This window comes from Symphalangus syndactylus, chromosome 17 (assembly GCF_028878055.3).
Source record: "Symphalangus syndactylus isolate Jambi chromosome 17, NHGRI_mSymSyn1-v2.1_pri, whole genome shotgun sequence".
Lineage (NCBI taxonomy): Eukaryota > Metazoa > Chordata > Mammalia > Primates > Hylobatidae > Symphalangus > Symphalangus syndactylus.
Genome location: NC_072439.2, coordinates 20348636 through 20367811, shown reverse-complemented (window position 1 = coordinate 20367811; position 19176 = coordinate 20348636). Strand labels below are relative to the sequence as shown.

General features: G+C 53.0%; 1 protein-coding gene across 22 annotated transcripts in view; it reads right to left on the bottom strand.

The window, feature by feature from the left end:
* The window catches only part of POU2F2 (POU class 2 homeobox 2), a 75103-nt gene that overhangs the window by 27721 nt on the left and 28206 nt on the right, over window positions 1-19176 (bottom strand). For 6 of the 22 annotated variants that reach the window (XR_010116558.1, XM_063620932.1, XM_063620938.1 and 3 more), the window contains exons 1-6: window positions 19004-19116; window positions 8832-8897; window positions 8666-8700; window positions 8449-8505; window positions 3566-3748; window positions 3028-3321 (exon numbers count right to left, since the gene is read on the bottom strand). Coding sequence is in view for 21 of the 22 variants with exons in the window: in XM_063620932.1 (XP_063477002.1) it covers window positions 3028-3321; window positions 3566-3748; window positions 8449-8505; window positions 8666-8700; window positions 8832-8897; window positions 19004-19031 (663 nt within the window). In the remaining variant the exon portion in view is untranslated. Of the gene's footprint in view, window positions 1-3027; window positions 3322-3565; window positions 3749-8448; window positions 8506-8665; window positions 8701-8831; window positions 8898-9007; window positions 9032-16671; window positions 16839-19003; window positions 19133-19176 lie in introns of those variants that run through there. The other 16 variants (XM_063620937.1, XM_055250323.2, XM_055250324.2 and 13 more) reach the window with 12 other exon arrangements.

The following is a 19176-nucleotide window of genomic DNA, read 5'->3' as shown; positions in this document are numbered from 1 at the left end:
GCCCCTCAGGGGCAAGGATGGCTGTGACTCACTCCTAAGTCTTCAGCTTCCTGCCATGGCCTGACACACAGGAGGCCAGGAAATGTTTGTGGAATGACTGCAGGATCAGAGCTTAGCAGGCATGAGAAGTGGACTGGGGGGTGGAGGGCATGAGATGCGGCCCGGGAGAGCCATCCAAGCCTAGGAGCCAGGGAAGGCTGGAGCAGTGGGTAGGTAAGTCAGGAAGAGCTGGTCCCTCTGCAGCCTGGGCCCAGCATGGTGCCTGTAAGAGGTGCTGTTGTAGAAATAACATCAAAGGGCAAGTCAGTTTGTGAGAAAGAATTCCCAGAAAACAAACTTGGCCCAGCTTTGCACTTGTTGAGGACAGAAAGGGAAAGATCAGAGCTGAGGGAAGCTGGGGAAGGAGGAGTGAGAGAAAAGGAGGAGGGGTTTAAGGAGACCTTGACAATCAGGGCCTAGGCTGGACAGCAGGTGGTAGAGGCTTAGCTTGCTGCTGCTGGGTCCCTGGGGAGCTGGGAGAGGTGGCTGTAGGAGTACATAGGCAAGAATGCCTGCTGCTCACAGAGGTGGTGGCCTGGCTGGGTCTGCGCTAGGCTGCCCTGTTCCGCCTTCTATCCTCTAGTCTTTGTTCCTTCAACTGATATTTCCTCGGTCAGATTCAGGCACAGCTGGAGGGAGGGAAGTCATCATGACTTCCTAGAGGTGTGGACTCCTGGGCTGGGGCTTAGATAAAGAGGAACTGTCCAGGTAAAGGAAGGGAGCAGACTTCCCAGGAAAAGAGAGAACAAGAGCAGGGCCACTGAGATGCAAAAGAGCCCAGCCCCAGTGAAGAGCCCCAAGCCCTTGGCGTTGCTCAGTAAAGGGCTGTCTATGCTACAAGGCAAATGGAACACCTGCTGCTGGAGTCTCTGGTGGCCGGGGTGGGAGGGGCTAGAAACCATGTTCCGTGAAGGACAGCTAAAAGCAGCAGCCGCGGATCATGTGGTTAGAGCTCTGGACTTCCAGGCCGGCTCTGCCACTCTTGCTTACAGAATAATCTGGGGCAGGTCACTTTACCCCTTGGAGCCTCAGCTTTGGGGAGGATTCATGGGAGCAAAGAGGCCATCACTGGCATGGTGCTGGAACAAAGGTGGCACCCAACAGACTAAGTTACTGTTACTTGGAGAACCAGGTATTGAAAGGCTACGTCTGGGCCGGACACCGTGGCTCATGCCTATAATCCCACACTTTGAGAAGCCAAGGCGGGCAGATCGCTTGAGCTCAGGAGTTCAAGACCAGTCTGGGCAACATGGCAAAACCCGTCTCTACAAAAAATATGTATATATAAAAAAATTGGCTGGGTGTGGTGGCATGCACTCGTAGTCCCAACTACTCAGGAGGCTGAGGTGGGAGGATTACTTGAGCCCAAAGAGGTTGAGGCTGCAGTGAGCCATAATCACGCCACTGCTCTCCAGCCTGGGCAACAAAGCAAGACCTCATCTCAAAAAAAAAAAAAAAAAAAAACAAGGCTACATCTACAAGAGCCATCACAGAGCCGTGGGCCCAGTTTACAGAGTGTCTCCACAGAACCAGGCCCAGTGGAAGGAAGTTCTAAGAAGGCAGGTTAACAGCTCAGTGTTAAGGAAAGTCCCAAATGGGAGCATTGGTCAATAATGGAATGGGCCATTATTGGGGTGAACTGTATCAAGGGAACAGCCTCACCAGGGCTGGACAGCTCCCTGCGTGGACAGCATCTGTATCTAGGGTTCTGTGGAAGTGGTTGGACAGAGTGAGAGAAAAGCCTTTTGTGGAGCAGTCACTGAGGGAAACGCTAGGCTAAGGGAAGTTAAACAGGTGGCTTTGCTGTAGGGCTTCCCACGACCTTCACTGCCCTGAAACTTGGCCACAGCTCTAAGGCTTATGAAAACCAGACAGACAACATGAATGGGTGATGTGGGAAGGGGTGGACAGGAGTGGGCTGGAGACAGCTGCCCTTCGGAAGAGGAAGCCTACTCAGCTCCCACTCTGCTCCCCTGGCTGTCCTTATGGGAACTCTATTGGCCACTGTTAGGGGTTAAATTGTGTCCCCAAAAAGATATGTGGAAGCCCTCACTCCTGGTACCTGTAAATGTGACCTTATTTGGAAATAGGGTTGCAGATGTAATCAAGTTAAAATGAGGTCATTGGGGTGGGCCCTAAACTAATGACTAGTGTCCCTACAAGACAGAAAAATTTGAATACACAGACAGGTGCACAGAGAGAAGATGGCCATATGACGACAGAGGAGGCAGAGATCGGAGTGAGCCATCTACTAAGCTATGGAACACCAAGGATTGACAGCACCATCGGAAGCCAGAAGAGGCAAGGACAGATTCTCCCTGGGAGCCTTCAGAGAGAGCACAGCCCTGCCGACACCTTGAGTTTGGACTTGTGGTTGGAGACAATATGTTTCTGTTGCCTTAAGCCACCCAGTTTATGGTATTACGTTATGACAGCCCTAGGAAACTGAGACAGCCACTAATTCATGATTAACTATGGAAGAGCAAAAGCTCCAGGGTCAGGGAGGTGATGCAGAACCTCCCAACTCATAGATCACGGGCCCCTTTTTTGAAAGAGCATCTTGTTGGATGCACCAGGGGACACGATGAGGGTAGGGCACTCATTCTTATTATCAACCTTTTGTTTTGTACCCACATGGTACCATTCACGGGAGTGACTCCTGGTTTCCTTACCTGTAAGTTGAGGACAACAATCTCAACCTCCCAGGAGGCTGTGAACTCCCAGCAAGATGCATAGGAAGCACTGCCCCCGACACACCACCAGAGGGAGGATTATGATGTGGGATATTCCTCCCTGTGAGCCTCACTTTACCTCTCTGTAAGATGGGACAGCAATATCTCCCAAAGCTTCCTAGGGTTGCTAGGAACTGCCTGGAATGTGGCTGGTGGTCAGAACAGTCCATGTGGACCAGTCAGCCCCTTCCCACACACTCACTGTTTCTGCATGTCCTTCACTGCAGGGAGCCTGGTCCCCAGTGGCTGCCCTTACCTGTGCTGTAAGCTGGATGGGTTGGGACAAGGTGAGCTGTGGGGTCCCAGGGGGCTGGCTGGCAGGCTGTGGTGGTGGCAGGTCACCCCCCCCAGAGGAGGCTGGGGGCTGTGAGGTCGAGGAGGAGGCAGAGGAGGAGGAGGAGGAGGAAGTAGAGGAGGAGGCGGAGGCGGCGGCGGCGGCAGCGGCGTTAGCGGCAGCGGCGGCACTGGACTGCTGCACGGCGGCGGCCAGGAGCTGGGCCTGGGCTTGCTGCAGGAGGAGCTGCTGCTGAGCTGGCATCAGTGCCGTGAGCTGTGGGGTGTCGGGGACAGCAGGAATCGGAGCAGGGGGTTGAAGAGGAGCAGAGAAGGCAGAGAGGGGTTAGTGCCTAAGCCAAGCAAGTAAGGGGACAAGACCTCCTGGAGGACAGAAGAGGGCAAGAGGCAGGTGTGAAAGAGTGGCCATGGCCTTGGTGGAACAGTTCATCCACTAGCCCTATAACAGATGAGGGGTGGCTGGTTTGTCTCCTCGTCCCCATCCTTCCCTGGGTACTTACCCCAGCTAGCTGGCTGCCCGTCAACATGAGTTGGGCCTGGGGCAGATGAGGCTGGGCCGGCTGGGGGGGCAGGGGTGCTGCTGGGGCTGAATCGCCACTGGGGTCTTCAGCCTTGATCTGGGGGGGAGAGAGGCAGGGTCCGGGACCCCAGAATGTTAAGTGGAGGCCAGAGAGAATGCCCACCTGTGAACCAAAGAGAGGGCACATGTGTGGCAATGGCAATCAGGCTGGCACAGCAGGGGCAGACGGGGGTGTGGACATGAGGGTGCAGCCTGTGGTCCTGCACTGACCGCTGGGAGCTTCAAACCACTCCTCTGGCCTCAGTTTCCTCATCAATCAGATAGGGCTAACACAACACCTGCACCCAAACTCCCTACAGGAGAAGTCCCCTTTGCAGAGCGCTTTTCCCCTCCTGAGAGTCAGTTTCCCTGACTGTAAAATGGAAAATGGTGGCTGGGCACGGTGGCTCATACCTGTAACCCTAGCATTTTGGGAGGTCGAGGCGGGCGGATCACTTGAGGTCAGGAGTTCGAAACCAGCCTGGCCAACATGGTGAAACCCCATTTCTAAAAAAAAAAAAAAAAAAAAAGGGAAATACACCCACTGGGCACCTGGGAGGTCAAATAAGCAGGTTCTGGGTCCCACACCCTTCATCTGTATCACGTAGAGGTGCATCCCTCTTGCTTTTTTTTTTCTTTTTGTTTTTGAGACAAGGTCTCGCTCTGTTGCCCAAGCTGAAGTGCAGTGGCATGATCACAGCTCACTGCAGCTTCTACCTCCCAGGCTCAAGCAATCCTCCCACCTCAGCCTCCCGAGCAGCTGAAACTACAGGTGCCCGCCACCACACCTGGCTAATTTTTAAATTTTTCTGTAGAGACAGGGTATCACTATGTTGCCCAGGCTGGTCTTGAACTCCTAGGCTCAAGCAATCCTCCTGCCTTGGCCTCCCAAAATGCTAGAATTACAGGCACAAGCCACTGCACCTAGCCAGGTGCATCCTTTATTTGTCCAATGAAGTAAGACTTTGTTGGAAGAAAAGGTTTTCAGGTACTAAGAAAAACCACCATCTTGGAACCTGGGCTACAAACTCAGATGCTCACAGAAATGGGCACAAATGAATGATAGGAGTAGGGGTGGATGGAGGTGGGCTGGTGAGAGCGCCTGCCTAAGTGGAAGTCTTATCTGGCTCCTACTCGGCTCCTGCTGGCCACTCTTTTCAAAATCTAGAACAAAAATACTGGCAGAATAAGCAAAGCACAGCATTTGTCCTGCATTGTGGACAAGCCAGATGTGGCCCAGGAAATGCCAGGCTTCAGCCTCCACCCCGAAGTCTGCCAAGCCTCTCCATGTCTCTCTGAATATGATATGGACACATCTTTCACCATACACACAGAACAGACCATCATAGAGCCACCCTGGCTTCCTCTGCTCCTAGGTAAAAAGCCAGACAACAGCAGTTGTTGGCTGAAAGGCCTGTTGGCTAAAGCACACACAGTGGTGGGAGAAGGCATGGCCTGATGGATCACACACCCTCAGGCCTAAAGTGGACAGTGGGATCATCCTTCAGCCTGACAGCCCAACACCATTTTGTAAAAGGCAGTCCAGAGAGGGAAAGCAACTTGGGCAAAATGACTCAGTGTGTTGGCAGGGGGGTGATATTTGAAATGTGGACAGAGACAAACAGAGGCCAAGGAAAGGCCACACAATAGATAGTGAATGGCATGTCCCAAATTATGGAATATAAGTATTAGAAAGTTTAAGAGCTACAGACGCCAAGTGTGGTGGCTCATGCCTGTAATCCTAGCATTTTGGGAGGCTGAGGCAGGAGGATTGCTTGAGGCCAGGAGTTTGAGACTAGCCTGGGCAACAGAGTGAGACACCGTCTCTTAAAAAAAAAAAAAAAAAAGAGAGAGAGAGGGAGGTTAAAAAAAAGCGCTGCAGAGATGCAGCATGACATGACACTGAGTATGAGAAGTCAGGGTAGCGGCTATCCCTGGTAGGGACATTAAGGGCCTCTGGAAGGCTGGTCGTGCTCTGCTTCTTGATCTGGTGCTAGTGACATGGGTGTGCTAAGTTTCTGAAAGTTCACAGAGTCATACATTGAAGATCTGTGTGTGTTTTTAATGTGTATCATATTTTAATACAAAGTTTTTTTAAAAATAGGCTGAGCGTGGTGGCTCACCCCTTAATCCCAGCACTTTGGGAGCCGAGGCGGGAGGATCACTTGAGGTCAGGAGTTCGAGACCAGCCTGGCCAACATGGTGAAACCCCATCTCTACTAAAATACAAAAATTAGCCAGGCATGGTGGCACACATCTGTAATCCCAGCTAATTGGGAGGCTAAGGCAAGAGAATCACTTGAACCCGGGAGGCAGAGGTGCAGTGAGCCGAGATGGCGCCACCGCACTCCAGCCTGGGCGACAGAGTGAGACTCCGCCTCAAAAATCGCTTGAACCCGGGAGGTGGAGGTTGCAGTGAGCCGAGATCACGCCATTGCACTCCAGCCCGGGTGACAGTGTGAGACTCTGTCTCAAAAAAAAATAAATAAAAGTTTAAAAAAAAAGTTGAATGCCATGGTGAGCACACTATTCCCTTTTCAGTGCTTTTTCATTGTTTCTGGTTATCTTAAAGTCTCTGATTGGTGCTTGAATGTCTTTACCATCTCTCCAATACTAGCTAATCTCCACTTTTATTTTAATTTAATTTTATTTTTTTGAGACAGGGTCTTGCTCTGTCACCCAAGCTGGAGTGCAGTGGCGCCATCAGGACTCACTGTAGCCTCAACTTCCCAGACTCAAGTGATCCTCCTGCCTCTGTCTCAAGTAGCTGAGACTACAGGCGTGCATACCCAGCTAATTTTTGTATTTTCTGTAGAGACAGGGTCTCACTATGTTGCCCAGGCTGGTCTTGAACTCCCGGGCTCAAGCGATCTACCCACCTTGGCCTCCCAAAGTGTTAGGACTACAGGCTTGAGCCACTGCATCTGGCTTAATCTCCTTTTTTTTTTTTTTGAGCTGGAGTCTTGCTCTGTTTCCCAGGCTGGAGTGCAGTGGTGCAATCTCGGCTCACTGCAACCTCTACCTCCTGGGCACAAGCAATTCTCCACAATGCCTCAGCCTACCAAGTAGCTGGGATTACAGGCACTCACCACCATGCCCGGCTAATTTTTGTATTTTTAGTAGAGTCGAAGTTTCACCGTGTTGGCCAGGCTGGTCTCAAGCTCCTGACCTCAGGTGATCTGCCCTCTTTGTCTCCCAAACTGTTGGGAATACAGGCGTGAGCCACCATGCCGAGCCCTAATCTCCTTTTTTAATAAGCAGAGAACAGGCTTCTGAGGTTAGGACCCTTCGGCACACAAGAGACTCTGGGTAAATTTTAATAATCATCGTATTTATTTCCGTGGCAAGTGATTCTGGTTTTCCATTTGTGAAATTTCCATTTAAAAAACATTTATTTAAAAAGCTGTTGAAAAGCAAGCCAGTTCATGAGTTGGTAATTGTTGAAGCTGATTGATGGGTATCTAGGGGGTTTATTTTCATTATACCCTTCTATTTCTGTATCCACTTCACATTTTCCATAATAGGGTGTTTTTTTTAAAAAAAAATTGAGCCAATTAACAAAATTATTATGTAAATAGTTGCACACAGTGGTCTTATGCCTGAGACCGTGATAGGAGCACATGAATCACTTCAGTTAGGGAAAGACTGACACAGAAGAGATGGAGAGAAGTTGAGAGGCAAAGTCCAGAGAAACAGGGCGTATAGGGCAAGTTGTGGACAGAGCCCGAGGCCAGGAAGGGGAGGGAGAAACCTTCATTCCCTTCGTCCCACTGGCATCCCCAAAAGAAGGAAGCCTGCTGCCAGTTTGAGAACAGACTGCAAATATCTGATTCAACTGAGGACAGGGTGGGGAGCAATGGATACACGCTGTGCTCTGAGGGCTAAGGCAATAGCCAAACCTGCCATCAGAGGGTCAAGGAGGTCAAGATCGAGAGCCTGTCTCCCCTAGACCCCCGTTCAAAGCGCTCAGCACAGAAGCAGGACACCTGCTCACAAAGCACTTTTGTCCTCTCCTCTCATGGTGGCATGGGGGTACACCAGACATGGAGGCAACCACAGAGGCCATCCCATCCGACTGCCCCCTCCCCCCGACCAATGATACTGAAGAGGAAACTGAGAGGCCCAGAGAGGGGAAGTGACTTTCCCATGGTCACAGAGCAAAGCTGTAGCAGGGTGGGGAGCAGTTCCCAGCCTCCCACCCCATCCCTCAGCCACCGCTGGTCAGGGTCTGGAGTCCTGCTCACACCTTCTCTGCCCCCACCTCCAGTGCTACCTTCAAGCCTCTGGACCTGCCTGCTACCCCTGGACCAAGCTGGAGGGTGGAGATTGGAGCCCAGGCAACCCCAAGAAGCCCAGAATGCCAGGCACAGGGCCCCATCTGGATGTGGAATTTGCACTGCCTGGCTGCTTCCAGCCTCCCTGTCATTCTCTCCTGTGTTCCTACAGTTATCCTCAACTGGTGCCAGCCCCCCCACCCCCACCTCAGCTGGCCGCTAAATGTGTATATTGGGGGACAGGCGGTGGTGCAGGCCCCTGTTGGGTCAGGGAAGTTGGGATGGGGGCGGGCCTTTGGCTTCCTGTTGTTCATCGCCCTGGGGCTCTGGGGGGGATTTCCCTGGCCACCCCCACCCCCTAGGGAAGGGGAAGGAGCCTGCGTGAGTCACAGGCCTGGGGTGGGAGCCCAAGAGTGAGAAGGGGCGGGAGGAACCTCGTTACCAAGGTACCAAGCCTCAATGCTCTCTCAGCCCTTGGACTGAGGCAGGTCTCCTGAGGACCCTCTTCCAAGCGCTGCCCGCTTCCCTGGCTGTTCCGACAGGTGCTTACCTTTGTGCTGGGGCCAGTTGGGGACACGGAGAATGGGGAGGTCTTATTTTGGGGGTTCTGCAAAGAGAAAGTAGGAGCAAGGGGATGGGAATAGTGAGTGAAGCAGCTTCTGACCACCCCCGCTCCCTGCCCTCCTACCACAGGCGGCACAGAGCCCCCTCTGAATCCCTCTCCCCATTCCTTCCCACCTCCTCCCACTTATCCACTCCCTCCTAACCTGATGATTAGTGTCTGGTCCATTTCTTTCGGTGTCTGCAAAGAGAGGGAAAGGATGTGTTGTCATCAGCCACCCCCACCACACCTGTCCCCTCCCAGCTCTCTTCCCATCTGCCCCACTTCCCCTGCCCACAGTGACCCCTGCCCCCTGCTCCCTGCCTACCCACCTGTGTGCTCTGATGGGGAGTCCAGACCTTGCTTCTCGGCCTCCAGGGGCTTAGACATTCTTATTTCTGGGGACAGAGGAGGAATGGAAGTGGGGTGAAGGAGGGGAAGCCAGGAGGGCTCTCGGGCCCCCATTCCACCACACTCCCCAAGCCTTTCCCCCAAATTCCCCCCTTACCCCCAGCCACCTTGGAAGTGTCTCTTCCCAAGAGACATGTCCCCCATTCCGGGCCTCTGCCCTCCTCTGGCAAGATGAGACACGGCCCTCAGGCCTTGGGGGATCTTGCCTTATCCTTTTACCCCTCCAGAAAGTGACACAGGGGTGTTACCCACAGTGCAGCAAAGGGCAGGGCAGGAGGTGGAAGGTGGTCATGAGAAGGTATCAGCTGCCCAGGAGGAAGCTGGTGACGTCCCAAAGGAGGGAGAGCAGGCTTGGGCCTCCTCCTGGGGCGGGCCGCCCAGGCTCCCGTCCTGCCCTACCAGGTTTCGGGTGAGACATGTTTTCCACTCTGAGTGGGGCCTCGGAGATGTTATGGGGCTGCAGCATCCCCAAAGGAGGCAGTTGTCAGATCTCTGAGTGTGTGTGATTCAGCCGCCCTCTGGCCCTCTTCCCACCCCACCACTTTCCCCGTCCACATCTCACTCCCACCTGGACTTTGTTCCTAGGTTTAGCACACCGGCCTAGCAGACCCAACCTGATCCTCTGTAACCCGAGCTCCATCTGGCTCTACGCCTGAGCTTGTCCTCCAATCTAAACCTGATCTGGGACTTCACGCTTGAACCCCAACTGCAGTCTCAAGTCCACCCCTGTAATACAACCCCAATCTATAGCTCCCTAGACCCAGGAAATGAAAGGAGGCGGCCAAGGGAGGGTGGCAAGCAGCAAGCACATAAACCCACGGAGACAAATGCCTGTCCTCAAAGCGCTCTGATACTTTTCACAGAAAGGCGAGTGCTCACCAGTGCCAAGCACAGAGCTAGATATGACTCACAACTCACATTAGCGGTTAGTGCTAATATTACCCTGTTTTACAGAGGAGGAAACTGAGGCTCCAAGAAGGGATGTCACCTCCCCAAAAGCACAGCAAGACAGTAGATGTGCCCTGATTGGACCCCTGGTCTTCATGACTCCAGGGCTCCTACTTCTAATCGGATCCACTCTAGTCTAATGTCCCCCAGTCCTGACTTCCAGCCATCTCATCTCCAACAGTTCCCTCGCCGAAGCTCATCCTGAAACTGAATCCAACCCTTCCTGGTCCTATACCCCAGGACAAATCTGGGCTTCAGCCTGATCCATCCTTAGTCCACTTACCTTGAATCCCAAGTTGTGCCCAGATGGTTCAAGTCCTTCATCTGACCTTGACTCCCAACTGTTCTGCGACCCTGTCCCTGATCCAAACTCTTCCCACAACTCACTCCAAAATCCCTACCTAAACCATGACCCCACTCCTACTAAAGGAGCTGTCCAACTCTAGTGTGCTCTGCACCAAGATACTTAAAGAAGACAGCTAGGCCAGGCACAGTGGTTCACGCCTGCAATCCCAGCACTTTGAGAGACTGACGCAGCCAGATCTCTTGAACCCAGGAGTTCAAGACCAGCCTAGGCAACATGGAGAAACCCCATGTCTACTAAAGACACAAAAATTAGCTGGGCACGATGGCATGCACCTGTAGTCCCAGCTATTGGGGAGGCTGAGGCAGGAGAATCGCTTGAATCCAGGAGGTCAAGGATACAGTGAGCTGCGACTGCACCACTGCACTCCAGCCCGGGTGACAGAGTGAGACCCTGTCTCAAAAAAAAAAAAAAAATGGAGCTAAAGTAAGGGATAGGAAATAGGAAGAACTCAGTAACTGCAAAAAAAAAAAAAAAAAGTCTAGAAATCTTGCAATTGAGGATTATTCAATGTGAAATGCTGCTTGAGTTTTAAATTCCTAATTAAAAAGACAGGTCGTGCATTGCTGGTGGGAGTGTAAATTGATACAAGCACCATTCAGAAAAGCGGAAAAGATGCCCTCCCCCTAAGATGCAGCACGTCCACTCCTGGGTATCTGCCCAAAAGAAACATGTGTCCTGCCCATCAAAGGACATGGGCATAATTCTTCTGCAGTCTTTTCATAATGGCCCCAAACTGGAAACAGCCTAAGGGGCCATCAACGGGTGAATGGATAAACAAAATGCGGTATGTCCATACAATGAAATACGCCACAGTAATGAAAAAGAACAAACTCCTGCTTCATACACATGGCCGAAGCTTGGAGACAAGAGGCTGAATGAAAGATGCCAAACACAAAGGCAGACATAATTTATGATTCCAATTACAGGAAATTCAAAAACAGGCAAGCTGATAGCAGATGATCACGGTCAGATGAGTGAGCACCTTGGGGGTACTGACTGGGAAAGGGCATGAGGAAGCCTGCAGCAAGTGAGAAAGGATCTTGTTTGGTGGTTACAGGGTCCTTACATATGCAAAAATTCATCAAGCTATACACTTAAAATTTGAGCACTTTACTGTATATACATTATGTTATATACACAAGCAAGAAAACATTTAAAAGCTAAAAAGCAAAAAGCCAGCACACAGTCCCATTAAGATGCACACTGCACCGAGGCAAGTAGATCACCTGAGGCCAGGAGTTTGAGACCAGCCTGGGCAACATAGTGAAATCCTCGTCTCTCCAAAAAATAAAAAAGTTGGCCGGGCATGATGGTGGTGGGCACCTACAGTCCCAGCTACTCAGTAGGCTGAGATGGGAAGGTCGCTTGAGCCCAGGAGGTTGAGGCTACAGTGAGCCGTGATTGCACCACTGCACTCCAGCTTGGATAACAAAGCAAGACTCTGTCTCAAAAAAAAAAAAAGATGTAGACTGTTGAGGGTGGGGGTGGAGACTGGGTGCCCAGGATGCTACCAGAGTTCAGGTCCTGTTTCCTGGCCCTGGGGACAGGGCATTAAATGGCTACTGATACAAGATATAAGAAGGACAAGAAGGGAGCTGGGCGGCAAGTGTGTCCTGACTTTGGAGCAGTAAAAGCAGGAATCCTGTCTGATCCTAGCTCTAATTCACCCAGACCTTAGCCCTACTTCAGGCAACCACTAACTCTAACCTGGTCCTAAATCCCACCCCTCCTAGCATCCCTAAAACTGCAGCCTCAGCCTCCTCTGGCCCCCTTCCCTCCAGCAGAGCTCCACATTGCCTCAGGGCAATCCTTTCCTGGCTCCTCCCTATCTCCTGGAGAAATAAACAACCAGGCTGAGGGGCCTGGCCTCCAGGGGCTGGCCCACCACCCTGTACCACTCTTCTCTTGCAGCTCATGCACAGTGCTCTTCACCATGTCGAGCATCTCCCCCTGCTTGGGGGTCTTCTTGACAGCAGGCTGTGCAGGTTCTACACTCCCACCTAGCTGGGCATCCCTCTCCCGCCCACAGATCAGGGCAGCCTCAGACCCCATTGCCAGCCCAGGAAGTCCACACGCATCTTTAGCCTCTGCTATGGGCTAAGTTGCATCTCCCAAAATTCATACACTGAAGTCCTAATTCCTGGTACCTCAAAATGTAATTGTATTTGGAGATAGGGTCTTTAAAGACGTAATTAAGGTAAAATAAGGTCATTAGGGTGGACATTACTGCAATCTGACTGGCATCCTTATAAGAAGAGGGGGCCGGGCGCGGTGGCTCATGCCTGTAATCCCAGCACTTTGGGAGGCCGAGGTGGGCAGATCACCAGTTCAGGAGTTCGAGATCAGCCTGACCAACAATGTGAAATCCTACCTCTACTAAAAATACAAAAATCAGCCAGGCGTGGTGATGTGTGCCTGTAATCCCAGCTACTCAGGAGGCTGAGGTAGGAGAATCGCTTGAACCCGGGAGGCAGAGGTTGCAGGCAGCCGAGATCGCGCCACTGCACTACAGCCTGAGTGACAGAGCAAGACTCCGTCTCAAAAAAATAAAAATAAAAAAGAAGAAGAAGAAAAAGAGGGAATTAGGTCACAGACGGGAACAGAGGGAAGACCATATGAAGACCCAGGAGAAGACCAGCCGACCACAAGCCAAGGGGAGGCCTTGGAAGAGACCAACCCTGCTGACATCCTCGTCTCTAACTTACAGCCTCCATAATTGTGAGAATGAATTTCTCTTATTTCAGCCACCTAGTCTGTGGTACTTTGCTGTGGAAGCCCTAGCAAACTAAGACAGCCTGTCACAGCCCCTGCCCTCCTGCTGTCCCATCCCCGAGCCCCCAGTTGTGGCTGTCTGTGTCCAGGTCCCTTCCCCACAAGACCAATGCGACAGGCCTGGTCTGACTCATCACTGGGTCCCCAGCATCACAAGCCCAGAACAGGTTGTAACTGCTGACTGTCCCTCTCCGCAGCAGTCTGTGTTTCCTACTACTTCCCACCCCTCTCCTACTGTCTCCCTGCTATTTATTTTATTTTATTTATTTTTTGAGACAAGAGTCTTGCTCTGTCGGCCAGCGTGGAATGCAGTGGCACAATCACAGCTCACTGTAGCCTCGACCTCTTGGGGTCAAGCTATCCTCCCGTCCCAGCCTCCTGAGTAGCTGGGACTACAGGTGTGCACCACCACATCCAGCTAATTAAAAAAAAAAAAAACATTTTTTTTATAGAGACGGGTCTCCTTAAAAAAAATGGGCCCAGGCTGATCTCAGACTTGTGGGCTCAAATGATCCTCATGCCTTGGCCTCCCAAAGTTCTGGGATTACAGGCGTGAGCCACCACGCCTGCACTCTGCCATTTAAAACATTTCCTGAGGCCTTGGCATGGGCTGTTCCCTCTGCCTGGAACACTGCTCCCCAATCTGTCCACTTGGCGACCCCCGACTCATCCTTCAGAACCCAGCATAAGCTCTGTTTTCTTTTCTTTTTCTTTTTTTTTGAGATGGAGTCTCGCTATGTTGCCCAGGCTGGAGTGCAGTGGTGGGATCTCGGCTCACTGCAAGCTCCGGAGGTCTCCCGGGTTCAAGCAATTCCCTGCCTCAGGCTCCCAAATAGCTGGGATTACAGGTGCACGCCACCACGACTGGCTAATTTTTGTATATTTGGTAGAGAAGGGGTTTCACTGTGTTAGCCAGGATGGTCTCAATCTCCTGACCTCATGATCTGCCCGCCTCAGCCTCCCAAAGTGCTGGGATTACAGGCGTGAGCCACCACGCCCGGCCATAAGCTCTGTTTTCTATGAAACCACCATCTTGATGCCCCCAGCTCCCAGCCAGGTCTCTCTCCAGCTCCCCATACCCTAGCACCTTCCCTTGTCACTGTCTTAGAGGCTGACTGTAGCTAGCCGGGCCCCAGTATGTCTCCCCTATCAGACTAGGAATTTTTCAAGGGCAGGTCTGATCTCAGGTTCCTAACCACTGCCCAGCAGAAGACATGTGGATCAGTGGCCCCAAGGTCCTGATCTCCCTCCCCCAGGCCTTTGCCTCTGCTCGTCTCCCACTTGGGTGACGCTTTCCTTCTCTACTGGCAAACTCTTGCTCCTCTTTAAGGTCCAGCTCAAATGTCACCTCCTCTGTGAAGTACTCCCTGATTCCCCAGATGGTCAGGTCTCTCTCCTCTGGGCTTCACTGCCCCTGTACTGTTCTCCATCACATCCTGATCATCCCGGACAGAGACCTTCACCCCAACTGTGGGCTCCTCAGGAGCCCAGGCTGGAGTCATTGCTGCATAGGCCTAGGAGTATGTCTTTGGAATGAATGAATGCATTAAAGAATCCCCTAACTGACCAGGGCCCAATCCTGTCTAAAACAAACCCCTATCTCTACTGTCACCCAACATCCCCAAGAAACCCTAACTTAAATCTTTAAGGTAAGATTTCCTCTGCAGGGACCACGGCTGGAAAGACAGGAGTGGTTTGAGAGAAAATTTTCACCATTCTGTTACCCTTATGCTCCCTAAATTCTCCCCACCACTCCTACATATCCCTGCATACTCCCTGCCCCACACTTGGCTGGGCCACAACAAAATGGCCAACTGCTGCCCTTTGTCCTTTCTCTTTTCACCTCCCCTATCAGAGCTCAATCTGAGAGAAGGGTCAGATCATTTCTACCAGGAATGAACAGGGAGCTCCATTTCCACCGTGGACTAAAAGCCAAATGACGCCTTAACAGGGACTCCAGGGCACCGGCAATCATGGACTTGGAGGGTCCATCAAATGGCTCAGCCTCAGCCTCAGCCTCAGCCCAGGCAGAGATGCCCATCGCCTGTCACTCAGCTCTACAGAAATATTGATGCCTGTTCCCACCCTAGACTCTCTGATTTCAGTGGTACAGGGTGTGACTTGGTTGGGCATCCAGATATTTAAAAGCCCCTCCAGGTGATTCTTTTTTTTTTTTTTTAGACGGAGTCTCACTCTGTCACCCAGGCTGGAGTGCAATGGTATGATCTCGGCTCACTGCAACCTTTGCCTCCTGGGTTCAAGCGATTCTCCTGCCTCAGCCTCCCGAGTAGCTGCAATTACAGGCATGCATCACCATGCCCGGCTAATTTTTGTATTTTTATTAGAGACGGGGTTTTGCCATGTTGGGCAGGCTGGTCTTGAACTCCTGACCTCAAGTGATCCGCCCACCTCGGCCTCCCAAAGTGCTGGGATTACAGGTATGAGCCACCGCACCTAGCCCCCTCCCGGTGATTCTAATGTGCTCCATCCCCTGGCACCTTCAGAAGCCCCTCTCAAAGCCTCATTCACACACAAAAAATTGGTTGGTTATGTATGGCTATTCCCACCCCTCATCATAGGTAATGTGTAATATTTTAGGGGAACTGAAAGAGAAAAAGCAATGCATAGCCCTACCAGGCCCCTTGGAGCCATGTTGCCCCTTGAATCCCACCTTCCTCAGGTCAGAGCCCCCTCCATCAGGGCTGCCCAGCCCTGAGCTCACACTCGCTTGCCCGACTGCCCCAGGCCTGGGACTCTGGGTCCTGTCCGCCCTCCCACTCCTCCCTCCCCGGACTTTCACTTCTCCTCTGCATTTCCCCCCGCCAGTTTTAGCAGACTTAGGCCAGCTTCTCGTTAGCACTTACCGAAAATGGGGCTAAATATAGAGGGCCCAAGGACTGCCCCTCACCCCTCCTGGCCCCACTTGTCCTGTCCCCTGGGTCCCCTGCCTCCGCAGCCTGCTTCAATTAGAGGTATGGCCTGGGAGCCCCTGTGGGCAGGTTGGTGCTGCCAGGAACCTCTGTGGGCCCAGCTGGCCGAGCCCCCGTCCTCCCCAGAAGCAGCACCTCACCCCTCCCCACCCCACAGCTGTCCCTGGGTGGCCTCAAGGGAGTGAACATTTCTGAGCTGTCAGGAGGGAGGGATGGAGATACGGGCAGCAGACACAACAAGAGAGGTGGCCCCACAGCTGCACTGACAGCAGGCAAGAGCTGCCAACAGTACACACCCCATGGCCACAGCCAGGCAAAGCCCCAGCCAACACACTACAAGAAACAGAGGTGCACAAATTCCAGACAGGAATGTGAACAGGTTTGCAGATACGACACATGCCCAGATATGATGCCATGGGTATATATGCAAAACACACACCCAGACGTGTGTACACACATGCACCTACACACACTCTCACACTGAGTGACACACAGCCAGCCAGACACACACAAGAAGTACACAAACTCACACACCCGGAGTTGAACACAGATAGACACACACCCTCCCCCTACATACTACACCCAGTCACTCACAGACTCAGACATGTGTACACACACATGTACTTACACACGTTCTCACACCAAGTCACATCAGTCCAGCCAGAGGTACACACCCAGACATGCACATGCTCACACAGAGTCACATACACACGCACAAGTGCACACACATACACCCAGAGTCACCTCATCCTGGAAGATGGCCAGGGCTGACCTCTGAATCCAGTTCACAGGTGTGGAGTCTGAGATCAGGCAGGGTGAGTGATCTGCCCACAGCCACACAGTGTATTAATTCATGTCCAGGCAGGGAAAATTCACCCCAGTCTTCCCAGACTGGGCTGTTCTGTGAGAAATCCCAAGTAAAGGGTTTAGCCTACTGCCCAGCACCTCTGAGGTCCCCATTTAACCCCAGAGAGGAATGAGTCAGTGGGAGCAGACACCTTGGATCTCTGTGTCTATACTGTATGGACACACATACATATACACAGTTGCATACACAGTCACCTCAACAAATAAACACGTCACCCTGCAAGTAGTATTCCCTTCATCCCACCCCTCTCCTCACCACCTTTGCTTGCCCATACCCATTCATTCTTCGTATCCCTGCTCAGACACCCCCTTCCTCCAGGAAGCCCTCCTTGATACTCTACCAACTAAATCACATGTTTTCAGGGCTCCTACAATCCCCTAATACCTCCCCGTCCTGGCCCAACCCCTCTACCTATGTCCCCTATCCCAGCCCTGACTCCTCTGCCTGGGCCTCCCCATCCCAGCCCCAACCCCTCTACCTATGTCCCCCCATCCCAGCCCTGACCCCTCTGCCTGTGCCCCCCATACTGGCCCTGACCCTTCTGCCTGGGCCTCCCTCATCCCAGCCCCAATCCCTCTACCTTTGTCCCCCCATCCCACCCCGACCCCTCTGCCTGTGCCCCCCATCCCAGCCCTGACCCCTCTGCCTGTGTCCCCCATCCCAGCCCTGACCCCTCTGCCTGTGCCCCCCATCCCAGCCCTGACCCCTCTGCCTGTGCCCCCCGTCCCAGCCCTGACCCCTCTGCCTGTGCCCCCCATCCCAGCCCTGACCCCTCTGCCTGTGCCCCCCATCCCAGCCCTGACCCCTCTGCCTGTGCCCCCCATCCCAGCCCTGACCCCTCTGCCTGTGCCCCCCACCCCAGCCCTGACCCCTCTGCCTGTGCCCCCCACCCCAGCCCTGACCCCTCTGCCTGTGCCCCCCACCCCAGCCCTGACCCTTCTGCCTGGGCCTCCCCCATCCCAGCCCTGACCCCTCTGCCTGGGCGTCCCCCATCCCAGCCCTGATCCCTCTAACTGGACCTCCCTCATCCCAGCCCTGACCTGTCTGTGCTGTCATTGGTGACAGGTCTGTCTTCTCCAATAAACCGGGAGCTCCAGGAGGACAGACCTGAGCTACCCTTTCCACTGTACTTCAAACACCCAACACAGAACTACTCAATAGATACATGTTGGTGGAGGACACAGGGGTGCCCGCACACAATGGCACATATAGGACAGCACACACCACCAAACCAAGACTCATGCCCATGGTCATGCCTACACGGCCACAAATGAAACAGGCATGAAGGGCTGAGTGCTTGCCATGTTCCAGGCACTGTGCTAAGCATGCTACATGTATTACCTCATTTAAGACTCCCATCAACACTGCTGAGTGATAGCCATCACCATACAGACATGTACACATTCTACTAAATGAGCCAACAGCTATAAATCACCTTGTACAGTGCCTGGCGCGCAATGTTCACTCAGCCAACTGACATTTGGTGGAGAAGGCATTTAATAAGCACACAAACAAACACATAACGAAATTCCCAGCAGTGATAAGTGCCGTGAAGAAAAGATAAAGCAGGGTGAGGGGACTGCGAGTGACAGGATCGGTGCCAGTTTAGATGGGGAGGTCAGGGAAGGCTGCCCCAAGGAGGTGACATCTGAGGTGAATGAAGTGAAGAAGTGAGCCAGGCAATCATCACCCCACAATGCCACACACAACAGCCCCCTACACTCACAAGCACACAGCAGTCCCACTCAGAGCACTCAGAACTACTGCACACACACATGCACATGCACACCTGTACCAGATGTGCGCACACACACTCAAAAGGGAATGACATCCTCCAAGTCCAGCAACTTGGCATTCCAACCCCTTTGCAGCCCTTATCCAAGGATCGCCCATGTCACCCACCCCACTGGTTCTCCACATGAGGGCCCGCTACCAACACCCAGCTCCCTCCCTCCCATCCCCAGACCCTTCGGAACAGGGCAACAGAGAAGAGAATGGGTTGGAAGTTCCGGTGCCTGATGTGGAAAGGGAGGGCAAAGAGGAGCTGTGGGGGTTGGGGGGACCCGGCATGGGAGAGAGGGAGTTGCTGGAGTACAGAGGAGAAGGACAATGGAGACGGCTGAGGAGGAGGGGCAGGGAGGGCCCGCAGAGCAAACCTAAATGTGCTGCCTGTCCTCTGAGCAGTGGCGCAGGCACCAGCCCCCTTACCTGGAGCCCCCATGCTGGAGTGAACCATGCTGCCCGCCCCGCCAGGGCTGGGGGAACAACTGTGTCATCTCCCCACCCTCTCTGGGGGCCGAGCCCTCCCTGCCGGAAGTCACTCAGGGAGGAAACCACAGGGCCGGTCCGCCCCCTTGAGAAGGGAAAATACCCTGACCCAC